Source organism: Pipistrellus kuhlii, unplaced genomic scaffold (assembly GCF_014108245.1).
Source record: "Pipistrellus kuhlii isolate mPipKuh1 unplaced genomic scaffold, mPipKuh1.p scaffold_m20_p_1, whole genome shotgun sequence".
Classification (NCBI taxonomy): Eukaryota; Metazoa; Chordata; class Mammalia; order Chiroptera; family Vespertilionidae; genus Pipistrellus; species Pipistrellus kuhlii.
The window spans coordinates 157,720,495-157,743,243 of NW_023425404.1; the positions used below are offsets into that span (position 1 = coordinate 157,720,495).

Below are 22,749 nucleotides of genomic sequence, written 5' to 3' on the forward strand. Positions count from 1 at the left end.
CAGGCAGCAGCAGGCCATGGGCCACGGGTGTCTCCGGGCGTTGATGGGTGGTCACAGACATGCTATTGTTGTGGGCGCCCTGGAGGGGGTGGAGGGGAAAGAGATCCGGAGTCAGAGGTGTGGGCTGCAGCAACCCCCAGGCTGGGTCTTCTCCCCATTCCCTGTCCCCCCGGGGGTGCGGGGGCTGGGATAGGGTGTCTGTGCAGGGGGATTGGAAGAGCTCCCCATGCCTGCTTCCTCTTCCTTCTTTTCAGTCTGGGGTCCTGTCAGGCATTCTCCTCAGACCCCTGGGAACTTGGCTCCCTCGCCTGCCCCCTGCTGCAGGCGCAGCCTCCTGCTGGTCTGTCATTATGCAAATTGTTCATTACTGGGACACCATAAGGGACAATTAGCATATTACCTCTTTATATGTATAGATTAGTCTTTCTGGCAATTACAAATGACCTTTTGCAAAGTTTTAAAGTTTGAAATATTAACTTGTGCTATTTCACTGTGAAACATTTTGCTTCATCCCTCTCCCTATTTGAAATAGAAAAGCTATCAACTAATGTTCTGTGTATCTTCTGAAATTTTGCATTGATATTGTAAGACATTTTAAAAAATCATAAATTTCCTCATAGTGAATTTGTGGACAATTGAAAAGTGAAGAGAAAAACTTCAAACAAAATTTGGAGAAGAAAGCCACATTTTTTTCTTTTAGGGAATTATTGCTTTTGGAAATACATTTTAAAGTTTTAGCAAACACCTTTTCAGAAAATGATTTATTTAAACAAAATTACTATGCCAAGGTAAGGCTTATACCAGTAACATAGCAACTGTAGGTACACATGTAATTTTATGAGAAAGATGGCAAGAAAAATGTCTTGAGCTTGAAAGGAATGCCTTGCCAATTCAATAATGTAAAATATCTCACATGAAGGAAAACCACTTGGTTACGATGGTGATTTCTTATAACATTTTAATTTAACAATATGATTTTGTCATTCATGTTAAAAAAAAAAAAAGAACTTTAGGAATTGTTAAAAGATCATACCAGTCACTTAGTTATTATATACATAAAGTTTAAAAAAAAAAAGAAAAAGGAAATACCTTTTTAAAAAGGGTGAAAATAAAGATGGAAACAGATGACTGTGTTATTTGACTAAAGACTTGCTCATACACAATTTCATTTAAAAGGAACCAAAGGTAGTGAAAACATGTGGTTTGGCATTTGTGTGTCATAAAGCAGAGTTAATATACTTTATTCAGTAAAGCTTTTTGAAAACTGAACTAATTCTCAGGCAGTTAAGTACTTTTTTGTTGTTATTGCTCAAGGTAATTAATTCTGTATGTGTAAGAATCCTATTTCATTTTGTGAATACTTACTGAAATGAGAGGCACTGCTTTTCTTTTAAAAATAAATACATTTTAGGGGCCATTCATTAGGTTGCAGCAGTTCAATCCCAAGGTCCCAAAGATCGTAAAAAATTAAACATCGCCTAATTTTGACTTTTTCTAATATAACATATTTAACATCTACTTTGTGTATACTTAAGTATATGATACTTAAAATTACAAAATCAGTGGAATTCATAAGCAGTAAATTCCACTGATATTAAATTAGTATGTTGTTATTAAAACTATATAAAACATACAATACATAAATATGTAGCTGGTGTTAGGTAGTTTGTGATTTTGAAGATATACGGAGTGGTGCCTGTGTGGTTTTGTTTTTGTTTTTTGTTTTTTGTTTTTCTTCTTAATTAAATTTATTTGGTGTCATTGGTTCATATGATCATACAAATTTCAGGTATGGGTTTCTATGTTACAAGATCTGTATTTGCACTGTGTGCTCACCACTCAACATCAAATATTTTTCTGTCACTATATGTTTGGACCTCCTTCACCCTCATCCCCTTTCCTTGGGCAACCACCACACTGCTGTTTGTGTCCATGAGTTTCTGACTTATATACCACATATTCTGATCTTAAGCAAGATAATCTTTCTGATCTTGTTTTTTGTTTTGTTAATCCTCACACAATGATTTTTTCATTAATTTGTAAGAGAATGGAAGGGAAGGGGAGAGACAGAGAGAAACATCTATGTGAGAGACACATCAATTGGTCATTGATGTGCCTCATGTGCCTCAACCAGGACTGGGGATCCAGCCTGCAACCAAGGTACGTGCCCTTTCCCGAAATTGAACCTGGACCCTTCAGTCTGCATGCTGATGCTCTATCCACTGAGTCCAACCAGCTAGGGCTGATCTTTTTTTAACACTGCTGTTCTTAGAGTGTAGTACAGGGAGGGCACCCAGTCAGACTGGTTTGCTCTGGACTAAGGGGTTTACCAGGTCATGAGACTATAGTGCTCAAACTAGGTATGTCCCGGGGAAGCCAGACAGTGTGGTCACTCTATGTTCTCAAGATCCTTTCAGTGGTTCTGTGAGTTCAGAATTATTTTCATAGTAATACTAAGACATTGGCCAAAACTGGTTTGGCTCAGTGAACAGAGCGTCGGCCTGCGGACTGAAAGGTCCCGGGTTCGATTCTGGGCAAGGGCATGTACCTTGGTTGCAGGCACATCCCCAGTGGGGGTGTGCAAGAGACAGCTGATCAATGATTCTCTCTCATCAATGTTTCTAACTCTCTATCCTTCTTTCTTCCTCTCTGTAAAAAATCAATAAAATATATTAAAAAAATTACTAAGACATTGTTTGTTTCTTTCACTCTCATTTCCACTCAAGTATACAGTGGAGTTTCCAGAGGCCACCAGAGGTATATTACAACAGGTTGAATTCAGAAGCAGGTAGGAGAATCCAGCTGTCTTCTATTAAGTCAGACAAAAAAGATTTTCAAAAATGTAAAGCAATACCAGTCTTATCTCTGAATTTTCTTTGCTTTGAAAAGATCATAGTTTTCATAAATATATTAATTTCATTAATTTATTGTTAAACAAGTTAATAAATATAATATAGATATTCATTTCAATTTGTGATAAGTACCAGGAAACCTACATAAACAAAGGTTTCTTGGGGATCTTCGATACTCTTAAATATAGTGTAAAAGTATTCTAAGACCAAAAAGTTTGAGAAACACTGCATTATAATTTTTCTGTATGAAAGAAGGAACTTCTACTTGTGAACAGTATCATACCCAGAGCCTTTTAGCAGGCTGAGTTTATGGCAATCCTCATCTCACTGCTAGCACCTCTGTGTTTAGCCATGCTGCTTCCCAATGCCCTACTTTTCATACATGTAAAGGAGGGTACTGTCAGTTAACTCTGGCTTAATCTCACTAAATCACAACGGCTAAAACTTAAAAGGATCAAAGAATCCCAAAATATTCATGGTAACTCAAAAGGATGAAACAGTTCTGTCAAACTAAACAACCATCCTATTTAATGGAAAGAATCTTAAAAATAGTAAGGGTACCTTTGTTTCCTCAAAACTGGCTGTATTTTGCCATTACTGCTATTAGCATATTATCTATTGTTAATATTAATTAATATAAATATACCAAAGGACTTCACCTAGTAGTGTGAGACCAGAAAGAATTCCTCTTTTCTTCACTTTATGGGTCTGAATTATTGTTAGTACTGACAGAATCTAAGCCACATGACTCTGGGAGAGCTCATCCTAGTATTGCTTCTGTGGCGCTGGCCCCTGGAGAACTGGTTCAGAGGGACAACATGAAGACCTAGTGGGAGGCTTTGGAGGAGTTGAATATTGTTGACCAAACAACCCTAGCAGAACGTGTCCTGTGTTAGTTTTTCAACCTAAACACTTTCTGGAGAGTGATAAATTATGGTAGACATTGGATTATGATTATGGCCACAAAAATCTGTATATATAAAAGCTAAGTGACCATCACAACCAAAGGACTACCAAACAAGCTACGTAGGGTGACCAGACCAGCAGGGGGGTTAGTGAGGGCGACCAAAAGACCAAGCAGCAGGCTGTGTAGGGCAACCAGGCCTGCAGTGGGGGAAGTTGGGGTGACCAGGGGTGACCAGGCTGGCAGAAGGGGGCAGTGAGGGGTGACCAGATCTGCGGTGAGGGGCAGCTGGGAGTGACCCAGCTAGGGGGGGAAGGAGGGTTGCGGGTGACTAGGCCAGCAGTGGGGCAATTGGTAGTGACCAGGCCAGCAGGGGGGGGGGGCAGTTAGGGGAGATAAGGCAGGCAGGCAGGTGAGCAATTAGGAGCCAGTTGTCTCTGATTATGAGAAGGATTTCTATCTGCTGATTTAGGCCCGATCTCCAGGATATCCCCCAAGGGGTCCCGGATTAGAGAGGGTGCAGGTTGGGCTGAGGGGACCACCCCTCCCCCATGCACAAATTTTGTTTCCAGGGCCTCTAGTCTTTATGAACTAAGGGGGATAAAGATCCATAGGTAGCAAACTAGTGATCTGATAATCTTTGTGTTGCAATGAATTAGCACAGAGCTTTTTTAAAAAAGTCAATTACTTTGAGAATATTTTAGAAAGTTATTTGGCAAATCTTTAGTATCAGATGGTTCTGATGGTGCAATGGCATTTTGCTATTTTACTAAACATTAGACCTCAGTATATTTTCAAGGCAGTAAAAATGCATCAAGAATCTAATTTTAATGTGACTAGGCCATGATTTATTTATTTAATCTCTATTTGTTGTTTTCACTTCGCATGTATGCATTTAAATTTCTAGAAGTGGAAATGCAGCATCAAAAGATACATGCATTTTTTAAGAATTTTGATGCACATTGTTAAATTATCCCCCTGAAAGATGGTGATAATTTATCATTCCATAGGAATGTTTGAAAATATTGTTTCTCCAAAATTTTGAAGACCTGGGATTATCCTTCTTTGAAATCTTTGCCAATAATAAGGACATTAATAGGGACAACCTAACTCTTCTTATCATCAGACCCTACCTCAGACTATTTGACTTAGTCAGACTACCTCAGAGCCCCAGAATTTCTTTTTCCTATAGAGCCGAGATCTTCTCCATAAGAATAGAAAGAACATCTTACTAGGAATTGAAAGATAGGGGTTCAAGTCCTAGTTTTGCCACTCACTCTATGGTCATGGCATGCTATTTAACATCATTGAATACTGGTTTTTAAATAGCACAGGATGGTTTTAAAGACTGGATGAGCAAATGAATGTGTAATGGATTATTATGTTATCACATAATTTTTGTGGTCTTGGAGCCTGGGATTGAACTAAGGATAAACTGACATTGTTATTACTGTTATAGTAGCATCGAGTTGGACCATAAAGACTCAAATGCATAATGAACTTCTCTTGGCGGTCAGGGGCCCAATTTTGTTTGTAGCATATGGTTCTCAGGATGCAGACCAGGATCTCTCTTTATTCTGTTCTCAAGGGCCCATTTAAAAATCAGGATGTGCTCAGATTTGAAGGCAGTGGTTTGTCTCTTATATTTGATATATGATCGGCTGTTGGCCAGCTACTCTTAATGCAATCCATCTCATTAGTCTAGTTCAGCAATTTTCAACCAGTGTGCTATAAGAATTTTTAAAACATGTAATACCTGACTACTAGTATTTAGTCAGGAGCACTGACCTCTTTTCCTTTAGATTGTCAAGTAAAAAAATGAACAACTGCCAACACAACAATAACTATCTGGTGTGAATACATCAAAATTGTGCCTATGTGCCACAGAGTTTTGGTAATTATTTTATGTGTGGCATGAGATGGAAAATGTTGAAAATCGCTGGCTTAGTGGATTGATGTGCTAGATAGTAATAGGAAACGAGAAAGGTCAGCCCATCTATAAAAGACGTGCTTTGTTGTTGAAAACATTTTCCCCCTAATTCCAGCTCACATACTTGTGATACACATCTACAATTTATAAAGAACAAAAGAATTCATAAACTGGTGTACTTAACCGAAAGCACACCTTGTTGCTCTTTAGAGATTTTTTAAAGAAACAACTGTACATGCTTGGAAAACCATTTAAATTATTTAACTAAGATTATAACATTAAGAGACATAATTTAGTAACAGCACATACTTTTAATAAATTTTGTTATAAAAATACCATATTTATGTGACATTACGTTTTCATACAGCAAAGGTATGGAAAGAAAGATTCAGGAAGATAAAAGTGTGTGAAACACACTGGACTCTGTGCCTAACACATGTAGCTATTAAAAATAACACGTGCTTTTTTTTTTATTTAATATATTTTATTGACTTTTTTTTTTTTTTTTTTTTTTTTTTACAGAGAGGAAGGGAGAGGGATAGAAAGCTAGAAACATCGAACAGCTGCCTCCTGCACACCCCCTACTGGGGATGTGCCCACAACCAAGGTACATGCCCATGACCGGAATCGAACCTGGGACCTTTCAGTCCAAACTGGTTTCAGCAAAAATAACACGTGCTTTAGCCTCATATTTAATGTGCCCCCAACAAGGCTTGGTTTGAAGCAAGTCAGCTTTTTTGACAAATACGCCTTCTCCTTTTCTTACAATGGTACCTATTAGCTAATGGTGCATCTCAGAAGGAACTCAAGGTAAGTGTTGGGAGCAAGGGAAATTTAGAGGGAAAACAGGGGGAACTAGAAAAAGCCTTTGTCCAGGGAGCTTGATAATGGACATTTGCCACTACTGAACGTCTAGCTGGAGAGATGCTCTAGCATTTTAATGTGACTTGCAGGCAGGGTGTGGCTTTTGATCAGGAGCTGACATTAATGATCAGGGTCAGCTGTGGTTAAAGCTTGTTTTTTCCATCATAAGAGGATCATCAGGGGGAAAAGTCAGCATATTTCAATACTGTAAACTGTTTTGGGCTGGTTCAGCCATTTGGCAGCCCTATAAACGGAGTAGGGTTTCATTGAAAGAATGAGAACTGAGAAATATATGTTCTTCGCCTTCCAGCTGAGGTGCTTGCTGTTCCAATGTAGAACTAGCTTTTGAGTGCTAATTTTAAGAATTGGAACTTGTTACTTTTTTCCTGAAAATATTATAAATATCATAAATAAATATTCTAAAGTATGAGAAAAGTTTGGCTCGAGCACACACATACACACACACATATATTTTTAATATATATATGTGTGTGTGTGTGTGTGTGTGTGTGTATATATATATATATATATATATATATATATATATATTTTGGTGTGAGCTACATGTAATGATTACGTAGAAAAAATAAAAGGGGAAAAAGCCACTTATCAGCTCCATATTGGTAATTGGTACCATCAGTATAAAATGAGGATGGGTTCAAAGTGATTTTTAAGATCACTCTCAGTTCTAACGTTCTGCTATATTATTAGTTCTTTTTAATACCTAAGTATTATATTTTTATTCAGACATTTAATGAGGTAGAGTGATATTTCTGTCAGGATCCTAGTAGGGAGCAGTGACATTTTTGAAAAGTTTAACTGAGAAGAGTTTCATGAAGGGACTCTTTAAAGAGGCATGGCCAGCTTAAGGTCGTGGTCAGCAAACTGTTGACCCCTTGAATGTAGCTCTTCGGCCCCTTGAGTGTAGCTCTTCCACAAACTACCATGCCCTGGGTGAGTCTCTTTTGAAGAAGTGGCATTAGAAGAAGTTTAAGTTTTTAAACAAATTGGCTCTCAAAAGAAATTTCAATCGCTGTACTCTTGATATTTGGCTCTGTTGACTACTGAGTTTACCAACCACTGGGGTAAGGGAACCAAGATAGGATGGTGAGGCACCTGAGCCTATTAAGAACAACATGTTATTGCCTCTAGACCTCAAGGTCTTAAATGGAAACAACTCCTGGGCCACTGAAGAGGGTACCTGAGGGAGGTAGACAGTAGTGTGGTGGGTAGAGAAAATACCTATCCTCTTTCTTCTCCAGTCCTCTGACATGGAGGATGCTGTGGGAGGATTTTATGGAACAGGCTAAGAAGTGGAATATGTCACTTAGGCTCACCTTCTATTGGCTAGTGTCTAGACATACCTAATTGTAGAGGATGGTTGGAAATGTAGTTCTTCTGTGTGCCTCGAAAGAAGAGGACAATATCAGCATTAGTGATTACCAGCAGAATGATCAAGAATGACTCCCAATTTTCTGACCCGAGCACCTAGTGGATTGTTGGGCTTTTTTCTCTTCTCTTGGTAACTTTATCCATAATAACTGATAGCTTTTCCTCTCAATTCTACTTTCTTTTCAAAGGCTCTTTCTTGGTTATAATCGGCATATACAGTTCTTACACAACTCTCCCATTTCACCTTCCCCAAATTTCTCTTTTCATTTACCCTGCTTTATTTTCTTCATAATACTTATCACTATATGAAAGCATATTTGTTTCCTGTCCTCATTGGTATTTTAAGTTTTAAAAGGCAGTGACTTTTCCATATTCTTTACTATATATTTGTTCTTAGAACAGTGAATGACCCACAGTAGGTTCTCAAAATTTCTGTTTAGAGGAAGTATCACAGGATTCCATGAGCCATCTTAACCATTGTACCATTATTCTTTCTTCCTATTCTTATATATGCCTACTGGGTGTTCTCTCTATTACATCACTATTTTTGTTTCTCTCCTTACAGCTTTTCCTTTGCCCTCTCTAGTTTGATTTATATTTTACCTTACAGATTTTCTAGTTAGCCTAATGAAAAAGGTTTCACTGGTGGAACCAGAAGACATCCTAAAGTCTTAACAGTCCATGTTCCATTTTTATCTTCCTTTATATATTGTCAGGTTTCTATCTAATTGTTGCTATTTATTTGTTGCTGATGCCTTCAAAGTTCCTTTACTATTATCCCCATTCAATTTCTGTTACAATCTCTTGCCTTATCTCAGGACTCAACTTCTGTTCAGGCCAGTTTGTTTTCTTGAGATCTTTTAACAGTTTTGGAAGTTTTTTTTCTCTATCACGTCCTCCTTTCTTTATGAAGTTATGTAGCTAAAAGACAGTCAGAAATAATAAGTAAGGATCAAGTATTTACTAGGTGTTCTTTTTCTTCCTTAACTCTAACTTTACTCTTTCATTTTCCATTGTTGTATAACAAACCACCTGAACTTAGGTTGTAAAACAGCAGCTACTGTATTATATTCATGGGTTTTGTATAGCTGGAATTCAGAGAGGGCAAGCATCTTTGCTCCAGATTGTCTGGATTCTCATCTGGGAATGTTCAAAATGCTGGGATTGATTTGAGTAGCTGAGTGTTGGGAGCTGGCTTCTTTATTGACATGTCTGGTGGCTGGGCCGAGTGATTCGAAGGCTTGGACTATAACTAGAGTTGCCTATACGTGGCCTCTTCATGTGGCTTGGGGTGTGACAGCTGGGTTTGGGAGGAAGCATCTGGAGACAGAGTGTTCCATGAGACTGAGGCAGAAGCTTGGAGGCTTCTTCCTAACTAGTCTCAAAATCATGCAGTGACACCTCCTTAGCATTCTTTTGATTACAAACAAGTCACAGAAGCTGGCCTGGATTTAAGGGGAGGGAAGTTCGGTTATACCTTTGGATGGGAGAATAGCAAGGCCACATTGAGAAGAACAATATGGGATGGAAGATTATATTGTGGGCCATTACTGGAAAATACAATCTGCTATGTTGATCTATATATCATTGATGGGGTTTTCTCTGTTTACCTCAATGAGGTTGAAATGCCCTGAAGCCTTGTTACTCAAAGTGTCATCCAGGGACAAGAAGCATAAGTATCACCTCGAGATTTATTAGAATTATAGGATCTTAGACCACTGAGTCAGAATCTGCATTGGTAAGATCTCCAGATATTCATTTATACTTTAAAGTTTGCGAAATTCTGCCCTGGAAACATGGACCATGATGTGGGCTTGCTAATATCTACCCAATAACAAATACAGAGGGAATAGTTGAACTGATCTGGATTAAATTCCTACTTACAAGCAGAATTTCTATACTTTAAATTATATGTCTCATACTATTTTGACTCTATTATGTTAATTGCAAACTTGCTTTCTTTTTAGGAATAGTATATCTATCTTCAATATGTATTTTCATATTATATTATAATGCACAATCCTAGCTTTAATAATTAGTCCTTAAGCTCCTTGACTAAGGAAGGTTTGGAATAATGATGTACTTTGGTATGTGTTATGATGCTATTTTTAATAATTTGTAAGATCAAAAAGTTAGTTTCGTTTGGATTTTACATTCCCCTTAAATGATTGTTTAATTGTTGGAATTTATAAAACTTTTTTCTCTTCTGTGACAGCTGTTAGTAGATAACCTATTTTCTTCTGAATGAAAGAATATGATTTTTTAATTTGTTCCTTATGACTTAATTTAAGGTACCCTGACTCATTCTGCAAACTTTTAAAAACCCGAGAAATGTATACATACATAGAGTTCAATTCATAGGTTCCATTTACTCATGTTTTCTTTAAATAGTCATCTTTTTAAAATTTGTTTTGGAGTAAGGGAATACATATCCAAAAAGTCATTTTGATTGGCACATTACTTTTTAGGCAGTTTTTCTCAAATTATAATTTCCAGACGACTGCTATTTGCAGCATCTGAAATGCTTGTTAAAATTGCAGATTTCTGACCCCCATCCCAGTCTTTCTGAATCAGGCTCTCTGGAGTTGAAACACGGAAAAGTCTCTCTGGTTGAGACCTAATTCCTTCGGCACAGTTTGCAACCTACTTTATGTTAGTCTTATGATCATATCTCAAGTTATTTTTCATGGAAATAAGTGGGTCTTGGGATATTGGCAGGGAACAATAGCTTGCCAAATTCATATTAGGTCTAGTAATAATTAATGTCGTTTTCTAATACTTTTTTAAATCGAATTTATTTAAACAATACAACAAAATTTAATCAACAATATAGTTGCTGTTGTTTTCTACTACTTGTGCCCAACGCTCAGGAAGCATTTGAATCCCTCTGTTGTTAAATTCTTGTGATTTTGATGCAAAAAATTCGGTCAATGCATTTTAGAGGCATTCTTCATTATTAAATTTTTTTCCAAGAAGAAAGTTTTGCAAAGAACGAAACAAATGGTAATCGGAAGGGGCAATATCAGGAGAATATGCAGGTTGAGGGAGAACTTCCCATTCCAACTGGCGCAGTTTTTCAGCAGTGATTCTTGCAGTATGCGGTCGTGCGTTATCGTGGTGAAGAATTACGCCCTTCCGATTAATCAGCGCGGGTTCTTTTTCTCTTAAAGCTTGGGCTAACCTTTCCAATTGGGCACTATACACTGCACTTGTAATGGTTTGGGTAGATGGTAAAAGTTCATAATGAAGAATTCCTTTAAAATTCCACCAAACACACAACATCACTTTTTTCACATGCAAGTCAGGTTTTGGCGTGGGCTGCGGAGCCTCATTTTTGTCCAACCATTGAGGCCGCCTTTTCAAATTAACATACAGTACCCATTGTTCATCTCCGGTAACAATTTGCTCTAAAAACGGCAAATGGTTTTGACGAGAGAGGAGCGAACTGCAAATTGTGACTCTTTGATTACGGTTGTTGTCGGTCAACTCATGAGGAACCCATTTTCCAAACTTTTGGACTTTGCCAAGTGAACGCAATTGATTGGAAATTGTTTTTTGTGAACAATTTAAAGTTGTCGCAAGCTCTTGTTGGGTAATTTGAGGATTTTGCACCAAAAGAGCTTGAAGAGCTTCTTGATCAAAATTGGACACACGGCCTCGACCACTCTTGTCATCTAACGAAAAATTTCCCTCGCGAAATTTCTCAAACCAACGCTGGCATTTTCTGGCGCTAACTGCAGACCAAGAGCACTACAGATGTTTTTTGCAGCCTCACTTGCTTTTCTTCCTAATTGGAACTCGTAAAGCATGCAGTGCCGAATATGCTCTTCATCCGCCATCTTCTTAGCCCTAGTTTTGCAACAAAAACCAAACCAAACACAAACTTTTTCAAGCAAAACTTGTTAATTGCACTTCACAGGTTCTATAGATACCACGTGTTTGAAGGTTACTATGTCAATACAAGTCAACGCCAAGCAAGATTTTAAACAAATGTTTAAAAACGACATTAATTATTACTAGACCCAATATTTATCCTAAGAACTCTAACATTGAAAGATAGTTTAATTGGAAGTCACTTTAGAGATTGTCTAGTAAAATTTTTGTAATTTTACAGATTATCAAACCAAGCCCCCAAAAGCTTAAGTGACTTTTCAAAAGTCATATTAATTAGTAGCAAAGCTATGACCAGAACCCAAATCTTGTGTCAACCAAGCTAGGTTTCTCCTTTTTTGCTAGGTTGAGGTAGGTTCATCTTATCTGTAAGTGAGACAACTAGGTATGTTAATGAAAAGATCATAAAAGAAATTTCAAGGACTTAACCATAGGCATCTATTGTTCTGCTTAAATTGGCCATGCTAATACCTTGTTTCTCCCAAAATAAGACATCCTCCGAAAATAAGACCTACTTACAGGTTTCCTTCTGAGTGAAATATAAGGCATCCCCTGAAAATAAGGCCCCCCTAGGTCAAACATGAGAGATTTGGTCCACTGATTCTGAAAGAAATGGAGTCACAAGAAATTCACCAGGAAATTCAGGAATTGGATTGTTATGATGATGTTCCAGAAGATGATGACATGATTGTCATTGAATAAATGAGTAAATTCTTGATACTGTAGGATTCACAGTTTGTCTGGTTTGTATTGACAACTACCGTACTGCCATACTGTATACAGGTAATAAATTTCCTTTATTTTCATTTCACAATAAATGTGTACCTTATTCTTCTTCATGGAAAAATAAGACATTGCCTGAAAATAAGACCTAGCGCATCTTTGGGAGCAAAAATTAATATAAAACACTGTCTTATTTTTGGGGAAACGGTAAATGGAATGTTTGCAGCATTTGATCTTATTAAGGTTTTAGTCATGTGATTTAAGTTTTCTCTCAGAGGTTTTCTTCTATGTCTTCATAAACCTTTTCATTGTTCAGGAAAAATTACTAGATAAAATGCCTTACCATGAAAAGCCATATATTGATCAGTTAATGCACAGAATTTACAAAATAAAAATGAACTAGTTTTGCAGGAAAAGCAAAACTAAGCCTTTTATGAAATTAGGAGAGGATTTATTTTATTTATTTGTATTTTTTTCTGGATTCTCACAGAGTAAACAGTATATAATTATAATATTGAGAGAGGTCCACAACAACAGTCATTTTGTTATTACAGTAAAGAGCTTTCTTGGGTCTCTCTTTGTGTAATCTTTTTTATCATAGGCCTATAGGTTAACATTTTGTACAGTTGAATTAAAAAAAAAAGGTCCTATTAGGGGCCCAGATAATGGAGGCCTGGCTTAATGGAGGCACGGATTGGTAATGAAGATTAGAGGAAATGAGTGGAACTAAGATGGATGCATAGGAAATCCTTCAGTGTTTAGGAAATCCCCCTAGAATTTTATTTTTTGCAATGTAGATTTTGTAAGAATCAGGTAGTAGAGTTTTGGAGATTATGCTCTCTAATTAAGGAACTGATTTGGTGATGTCCAGTGTAACTAATTCATTTGTTTTAGCAATTAATTGAATCGTGAGTCAAGATAGCATAATCCTCCCTTTTTCTTTTCTTCCCTTCCCTTCCCTTCCCTTCCCTTCCCTTCCCTTCCCTTCCCTCCCTCTCTTGTTTTTTTTTTTTTTTTTTTTTTTTTTCCTTCCTTTCTTCCTTCCTTCCGGAGGGCCCATTCATTCCCTTCATAAACTAGATTCTGCAAACATACCTTTAGTATTATCAATTTCAAGGTAATTGTTACATGCTGTTGAGTCATCCAGAGGATCATAGTTGAATGAAATGACAGCCAAACCCAATATAAATCTGGAGTTTATCAGATTTATATTTTGGTTTAGCTGACATCCTTCTCAGCATCTCTTAATTTCCAAGGACTAGCAAAATTCACATAAAAATTATAACATGTTGACAGTGAAAAGTACTATAGAAATATTGATAAAATACTGTCCAAAAAGAGTAAAAATTTTTTCCCTACCTTTGAAATAATTAAAGGCTTTATGGAAATCTATTGCAAGGCTTGAGGTATATTTTAGTGGCTTAAATTGTTTTTTATTGATTTTAGAGAGAGAAAAAGGGAGAGGGAGAGAGATAGAAACATCAATGAGAGAGAAACATCCATTGGCTGCCTCCTGCACACCCCCTACCAGGCATAGAGCCTGCAACCCAGGCATGTGCTCCAACAGGGAATCAGACCTGTGACCTCTTAGGTGCATGGGACAATGCTTAACCAACTGACACACACTGACTGGCTTAGCTACTTTTTAATCTTCATGAATTTTACCCAAATGCCTTTCATAGAATTATGCTTCTTCAATATAAATAGAGTGTTTTGTTAACAAGTACAGATTGGAATCTATCTATGTTTCCTCTATTTTCCAGTCTTCTGAACTGTTTTTGCATTCCCTAACCACTGTGCTGTTGCAATACCATTGCAATACCCCTAAAGTTCAGGAAAGATTTGGAAATCATCTTCATGTAATAATATCTGTCTATTCTAAAGGTAAAATGGAACCAGGCAATGTGTTCAATTGGCACCTTGATATAATAAATGTTGGAGAAAGCAACACAGTCAAATGGTGATTCTCAAAACGTGTTTTCATGGAACTTTAGTGAGCTAAGATATAGTTGTTGTACCACTAAAGCAGTGTTTCCCAACCTTCTCTCATGATGAGAATCACCTGGTGGAGTTGTTAAAACACAGATTCCCGGATCCCAACTAAGAAGTGCTAAACTAGAATTTTTGAGAACATATAGGTAAAATTGCATACTTAACTTAGTGCTCTGTATATAAAATCTGTCTTAGAGCACTAGTTAAGTATACAATTTTACCTATATGTTCCCAAAAATTCTAGTTTAGCACTTCTTAGTTGGGATCCGGGAATCTGTGTTTTAACAACTCCACCAGGTGATTCTCATCATGAGAGAAGGTTGGGAAACACTGCACTAAAGTATAATGAGAGTTTTCAATATTACACCTACATTTATTCTCACATGCATTAATATAAGATTTTGTCGGTGTCTCTCCCATACATTTACTAAGTTTAATTAAAGTAGTTTAAAACTGACCTGACATTTAAAACTTATTACTGCTTTTCAATGTTATGTTGAAATTGCAACCAATTTAGCATAACATAGTGAATATGTAGTTAACCTCAGTTTGTTATTTATTATGTTATTTGGCACATTTTTCCTGGCATTAAAAAAAATAAGCTACCTTGCTCTTCTCTCATGCCTTAATAGATTTGAGAATAACTGCAGTAAAATAATTTTGGGTGTCATAATTATAAATGGGATGTCTGTAAAGCATACATTTTTTAGAATATCTGGCACAGAATTTTCAAGAAAATCTTAGTAATTCTTGTTGGAACTCTTTTTAAAATGACCTACAGATTTTCATTTTAAACCAAGTCAAACACAGCTTAATCTTTTCTTAGAGACTGATGTTTATTATTACCATCCTATAAAGACTAGAATTTTATATTTGTTGTAGGGCTTTCCCATTTATAAGGGCACTCATAGACATGATCTCATCTGAAACTCCCTGTGCTCCACACTGCTTACTTTCCTCTTCCACTGACACTCTGATGAAGATTAGGAAACCCTCTAACCTGGTTTATAGCACTGGGTGTCAAATATGGCTTGAAGACCCCTCTTAGTGAGTAGGGAGTGTGGCCTTTGTGATCGCTGTTTCCATGCTCAGAGGCTATTTGGCTTCATCCTGGATTCTTGGCAGTGTTCGGATTGAGTGATGGAGCTGGAACTGTTGACCAGATGAGAGGGGAATTATGCAGCTGAATTTCTGGCATAGATCATTGTTTTCTAAAATCCCCTCTGAAATGCTGTATGAGGGCCTGTGTGAAGACTTAACTAAAAGATAAGTTTAATATATGTTTAATGCTCTATTAAACATAAATATTCTATAAATTTGTGTTAAATTTTGGAAAATAATTTGAGAAATACAGTATATTTTCCATTTGGTCCCTGGAATAAGAGAATGATCAATGTGCAAGGCTTTGTATCATAAAGGGAAATTAATGAAATGTTTTCTTACATTATTTATATGTGTTTTCTTAAATTACACACACACACACATTTATTTATTAATTTCAGAAAGGGAGAGGGAGATAGAGGTAAAAGCATCACTGATGAAAGAGAATCTTTGGTGGGCTGCCTCCTGTATGCCCCCTACTGGGATTGAGCCCACAACCTGGGCATATGAGTGAAGGGGAAGCTAATTCATGTTGGTGGGGGTAGTACTATGGGACTAGGGCCCATGTGGTTGGTGCAGAAAGAGCAAGGTAAAGCATTGAGAGCCTGAAAGACCATAAGTCCAGGCCATATAGGGCTTTGTAGGCCACTGTCAGGAGTTCAGATTTTGTCACTTTCCTCTATAGTAGGTTGAGGTAATATAAGTTCTCCATACCCTTGTTTCCCAGAACTGCTCTGCAGTTCTCTGAGTAAATAGGATATTCACTGTCCTCAAACATGTCTTGGGCTTTTGCACTTCATATTCTTTGCTCAAGCCTGAGCTGTCTCACTCCTAATGCCTTCTGTCACACCACCAGCATGACAATCCTCTCACCTTTTCAAGACCACCACAAGTCCCTAAAAATTCTTTATCCCCTCCCTATATCATTCATTCACGTAATTTTTCATAAAAAAGTACTGAAAATATACTTTGTGCCAGCCATTGTGCTGGTGGTTAAGGAGACAAGTATGAATTAAGATAGATAAGAATGCCTCCAGAACTGACAGTGCCTTGGGAGGCGGAACAATACATTTAGCATTCAGGTAAAACAACCTGGAATTTGTATTGAGAAGAAAGAACACACTGTTCCTGAGTCAGAATGATTGGTTAAGATGAGCCCTAATTTATTTGGGGTCACCTAGTCTATGTGGGAAGAGAGTAAGAAAATCACTTTTAGGGAAGTAAGCTGAGACCTAGAGAGGGAAAAAAATAAGCTAAGGGATATGTGGCTTGGTGAGAGAAGGGAGTTCTAGACAGAATCAATGGCTTTCAAAGGCCTGAAGCTATAAAGAGCTTGACAACATCTAAGGAAACCCTAATCTGAACAAAGGCCCCTAATTCTGGGGCAATAGTGAGGTGAGAAAGGGGTGTGGCTTTTGTGTTAGCTCCTTCTATACTCACAGGCTATTTGGCTTAATTCTGGAGTGTTGACAGTTGAGTGCTTGAGGTTATTTGGCAGGACTAGTTGATGCAGGCCTTGAAAGCTATGGTAGGGAGTGTGGTTTTCAGGGATATGTGCAATGAGAAACAATGGAAGTGTTTTAGACAAAAGAGTGACATGATTTTATTTGAGGTTGAGACTGCCATCTGTTCATTAAAATCCAGTTGTCTTTTCTCCCTGGGCACACAGCCAGATTCCATTTCCTGCCCCTCTTGGCTGTTAACTGTGCACTCGACCCATGTAAGTAAGTAGTAGTGGTGAATATTGGACCAAGGCTAGCTCATAACTCTCTCCCATGTGGGCTTCCTTCTGCTGTTTCCCCTTTTGACTGGGCAATCCTGGGAGCCATATAGAAATGGCAGAGCACCCACCAGCTTGGATGCCTGCATGTCTATGTGGAACCAAACCTCCTGTCAGCTGGCATAGAACTGTCCTGAACTTCCATGTGAGCAAGAAAGAAGTACCTGATTTTTGAGCTATTCAATCATGCTTAGTCCATTTGTTACCACATTCTAGTTTATCTAAAATTAATGTGATGTTTTGAAAGAAGTTTTGGCTGCTGTGCTTTGTGAAAATGTGAGACAGTGTGAACAATAGCAACAGCCAAAGTGAAGTCCCATTGTGATGAAGACTAGGGAGATTTCAGTTAAAACAGGTTTTAGGTAATTTTAGATGCAAAATCAACAGCTCCTACTGATAGTTTGCTGCACATAGTAAGATTTGAGTGTAAAAAAAAACAAAAAACCACTCACTTAATTTGATTCTCAACTGCCATATCACTCACTTTCTGGACTTTCCATAGCATATCTCATTGAATACCTTTAGGCATATATTTTATTTATTTGACTAGAGTGCCCTCAGTTGGAGGGCAAATAAACTACGTCTTTGAGAATTTTTATTTATCATGAAGTGTAGTACAGTACTTTTTAAAATTAACTTTAAAAATTAATATAACTCTGAATATAAGGATAGGCTTTCCGATTTTCTGTATAGAATTATTGGAGGTCACATGACCCAGCTATTACCTTGCCAATGATATTATCTTAATCTGGCTTACATTTTAATTGCCTTCTAAGGGAGAGGTTTAGCTGTGTTAAATTTCGTTCTACCTATGGTCTAGAGGGGAAAGTAACACCATGGAGTTTGGGGTTTGAGTGTTTGCAATAGAAGGTATGGTATGGAGAAATGTCAAAGGGATGTGGGCTAATCCTCACTACCCTCCCCATCACTTTCAAGTGTCCCCAGTAGCCATTTCTCTTTGCTCAGAGTTGCTGAAGGTTTCAGTGACCACTGTTTCCATCCAGAGTCAGACATTCATCTGGGAGAATCATTATGATCTACGGGAGTCTCAAGATAGGAGTAGTTTCTGTAACCCAATGAGCAATGATGAGGTCTGTAATTTAGAAAGTGGCAGTCAGTAGTTTTTGATGGAGTTTTTGGGGTTTTCTATGTACAATATCATGTCATCTGTGAATAAGGACAGTTTTACTCCCCTCCCCACCCCTCCCCAATTTGGATGCCTTTGATTTCTTCTTCTTGTCTGATCTCAATGGCTAGTACTTCCAATATTATGTCGAACAGGAGTGGTGAGAATGGGCATCCTGTTCTTAGGGGAAATGGTTTTAGTTTTTGCCCATTGAGTATGATGTTGACTATGGGTTTGTCATATAGGGCTTTTATTATGTTATGATCCTTCTATTTCCATCTTGCTGAGAGTTTTTATCAAGAAATGGTGTTGGATTTTGTCAAATGCTTTTTATGCATCAATTTATATGATTATATGGTTTTTATCTCTCTGTTTATGTGGTGTATCACATTTATTGATTTCTGCCATTTGACCCAGTAATATCACTTCCAGGAATATATCCCAAGAAAACAGAAACACCAATTAGAAAGGAAATGTTCATAACAGCCCAGTTTACAATAGCTAAGATTTGGAAACAGCCTAAATCCCATCAGCAGATGAGTGGATTAGAAAACTATGGTACATCTACATAATGGAATACTATGCTGCTATAAAAAAGAAGAAATTCTTACCATTTGCAGCAGCATGGACAAACTGGAGAGCATTATGCTAAGTGAAATAAGCCAGTCAGTGAAAGAAAAATACAACATGATCTCACCCACTTATGGATAATAAAAAACATTATAAACTGATGAACAAAAATAGATACAGAAGCATAGAAACATAAAACAGGCAGTTAAACTACAGTGGGAACACTGGGAAGGTGGGGGGGCAGGTAAAGACTTGTATGTATGCATATAAGCATAACCAATGGATGCAAGACACTGGGGGGTAGGGGATTGGGGGCATATATGGGAGGGAGGAGGTAGGAGAGGTCGGGGGGAGGTCAATAGGGAAAAAGAAAAGGAGACATATGTACTACTATTTGTAATACTTTAAACAATAAAATAAAATAAAAATAAAATGGGGGAAAAAAAGAAAGTATAATAGCAGTGGAAATAGAAGATCCATGCATCCATACCTCTGAGCCTACTTTGTTTGTTAGTTTATTTTGTTCATTAGATTCCACATATAAGTGAGATCATGTGATATTTGTTTTTTTCTAGCTGGCTTATTTCACTCAGCATAATAGTCCTCAGATCAATTTTCTTTTTAGTTACAGTCAGAATTTAAGATAGTAAATACTAAGTGTGGTGAAAGGATTCTGGTGATGCTTTTTGTAAGATATTGCCCCATAGGTTCAAGGGCTGTTTATATGTGCACAGCATCTAGGTAGGTGTAGAATTAGCATCTGGAGACACTAGAGCTATTAAGACTTCCCTGTGAGGCTTAGCATGTATGTAGTTAGTCGTAGAAGTCCAGATAGAAAGGAGTGAGGGTACAGATTTGATTACAGTAGAAAAACTACAGTCAGAGCTGTATTTACTGAGAACAAATGCTATTTGGTAAGGTGTACCTACCTTTCATTTCTCTTTTGCTTGACACCAAAGTTGTAGAGACATTTGACCAACATGAATTAGAAAGGATGAGAAACTCCCCTCCCCCCTCATGTTCCATAAAGGCCAGTGACCTGTGAAAATATAGAATAAATTTAGGGCCTAGAAGAAAAATATGACTAACTCTTTGATCTGATATATTTTTTGAAATATTTACTATTATATTTCCACATTAAAATGCTTTTTCAACTAAATTGTTTTCAAATATACTGAAATTTAAATTAATATACATATTAATATATGACCTTTAAAATAGATAAATGTAACTATTTGACTGTAATGTAGACTTGATACTTAAGAACAAATTTCAAACAAAACCATCATTTCTCTTCTTCTAACATACTGAATATAGTCCTGGAGTTTTCTAAATAGGCATTCATTTTCTAAAGAAGATGAAACAGAAAGAGACACTAAAAAAAGAGGTGGAAAGATTTAAATATAAGAATAATCTTTTCAGTGTAAAAGGATGAAACTTGAGAAGGAAAGCAATATATAAAATCATGATATTAGATTAAGATAGAACAAATGTGAACTAGTTTTCCAAGTTAATAAAAATAGAAACTTGGAGTTTTCAATGAATTGTAAAAATCTAATTACAGGCCGAAATAAGTTTATGTACTGAGTGCACTATGGGACTTATTCTTCTCATAGCATAGTAGTATGGAAGTGAGATGTAAATGAGTTTAAAAAAAAGGGCAACAGTCATGGACAGAAGGTCCGTAGTGCGTTGTTATAGGAAACTAGAAGTGTTTCTGGGGTTTACTTGCTCCATAAGATTTCTTTTAGAGATAAAATACCAAGTAGAATATATAAGTGCACTTCTTTTGTAGTTTGATGAAATGTATACATTGTATGATTTTCTTATTCTTGCCGTATTTAAAGTTCTTACTCTGTCTTAAGTGAATTTTTTAGTCCTGTCATACATGAATTTATACCTCATATGAATTACTGATATCTCATAATACCTTAAACAATTTTAAATTTATAGCCAGAAGTGGAAATAAAAAGCATTACTTTTCACAAATTAAAATTTTACAATTTAGAAAAGGTACTTATTCATGAGGTAATTTATTTAAGAAATTAATACATTTTATGCTTTCTCTAGGCTGGAATGATAAAAAGTCATGATGATGAGTACTTCATTGAACCCTTGGAGAGAGGTAAGCAGATGGAGGAAGAAAAGGGAAGGATCCATGTTGTCTACAAGAGATCAGCAGTAGAACGGGCTCCTGTAGACATGTCCAAAGACTTCTACTACAGAGGTAGGCATCTCTGACAAGGCTTAATATTCATTGTAATGTTAACAAATGATGGAAACAATTCTCTAATCAATTAAGAGAATGTAATTGTTATGTGCTCTTGTATAATGTGGAGGCAGCAAAGAGGTTTATACAGGCAAAAGTAGATTTATAGTTGTTTGTATGAAAATAATACAGTAATATAAGAATAAACCCCTGTGTTTTGCCTAATCACAACTCTAAACCTCCTTTGCCTACCCTTGTATTTACAAAACACGAAATATGGCTTTCTTTTTTTGAAATAAATATAGTGCTCTGGCCAGTATGGCTTAGTTGGTTGGGCATCATCCCATGCACCTAAAGGTTGCCGGCTTGATTCCTGGTCAGGGCACATGCCCAGGTATGGCCTCCATCCCTGGTAGGGGGCATGTAGTAGGCAGCTGACCGATGTTTCCCTCTGACGTTGATTTTTTTTTTTTCTTTCTCATCTTCTCCCTTCCTCTCTCTAAAAATCAATAAAAACCTTAAAAGTTAAAAAAAAATAAAAAATGCATATAGAAATGTATGTTATATGCATTGTTTTATTCCAGTGCATTTTTGTATCCCCAATATGTTTATTTATTATTTCTTTTAAAAGTTTAACATTAAAACTGTAATTTTCTAGCTTATATTAAAATTTGAAAATATTTGTGCTTTCTAGAAGTATCTAAATTATGCTTTATTAATATCACTTAAAACATTTATAATAGTTATATTGACATGTCAAAGAGTTATATTTTGTTTTAAGAGTGGTGTGATTGGTATATTTGAAAATAAGTATGCTATTTGACTTGAAGGTCTGTTTTCTAAAGCTTATTACATGTGGATGAGACATTGAGTTGAATGCTTTTGTTGAATTTTACTTCAATATAGTCTGGAGCACTAAAATCAAAGTAAATTATGGCCCAAGAAGATTTTCTATTTATGTTTGTTTTAAGGAAATCTGAGAGTAACTTGGCATTAAGGAAATATTCTTAGGTATAAACTTGGGTATAAAAGTTTCCTGTATGGGGAAGAAAGGAAAATTGGGAATCTATGTTTTAAACCAAATCTCAAAAAGACTATATTTACTTTTGCCAAGCCAACTCTCTGAATTAAAAAGGTAATGTAAATTTCCCATAGGGAGATTTCAAGGATATAAATAATCTTAATTGAGCAATTACCTATCCTCTTTATTGAGTTGTTACCTAGTTATTATATTGATTTTCAGATGTCACCAGCTTCCTTTAATATGCTAGTGTCATTGACTCATAAATTTTAAAATAAGTGTAAAATGAATATAACCTGAAATTTTTTCAAAAACTTTCTAATTTGAAACAAAAGATTTACATTAATAGATGTAGTACTGTGAACTGTGCACCTGTCCTAGAGGGTCACTGCCA

At 36.6% G+C, this 22,749-nt stretch overlaps 1 protein-coding gene across 1 annotated transcript in view; it reads left to right on the forward strand.

The window, feature by feature from the left end:
• The window catches only part of ADAMTS3 (ADAM metallopeptidase with thrombospondin type 1 motif 3), a 233,873-nt gene that overhangs the window by 89,714 nt on the left and 121,410 nt on the right, over window positions 1–22,749 (forward strand). Inside the window, exon 4 of the mRNA XM_036414250.2 lies at window positions 21,196–21,352. Within this exon, the coding sequence (XP_036270143.1) occupies window positions 21,196–21,352 (157 nt within the window). The remainder of the gene's footprint in view (window positions 1–21,195; window positions 21,353–22,749) is intronic.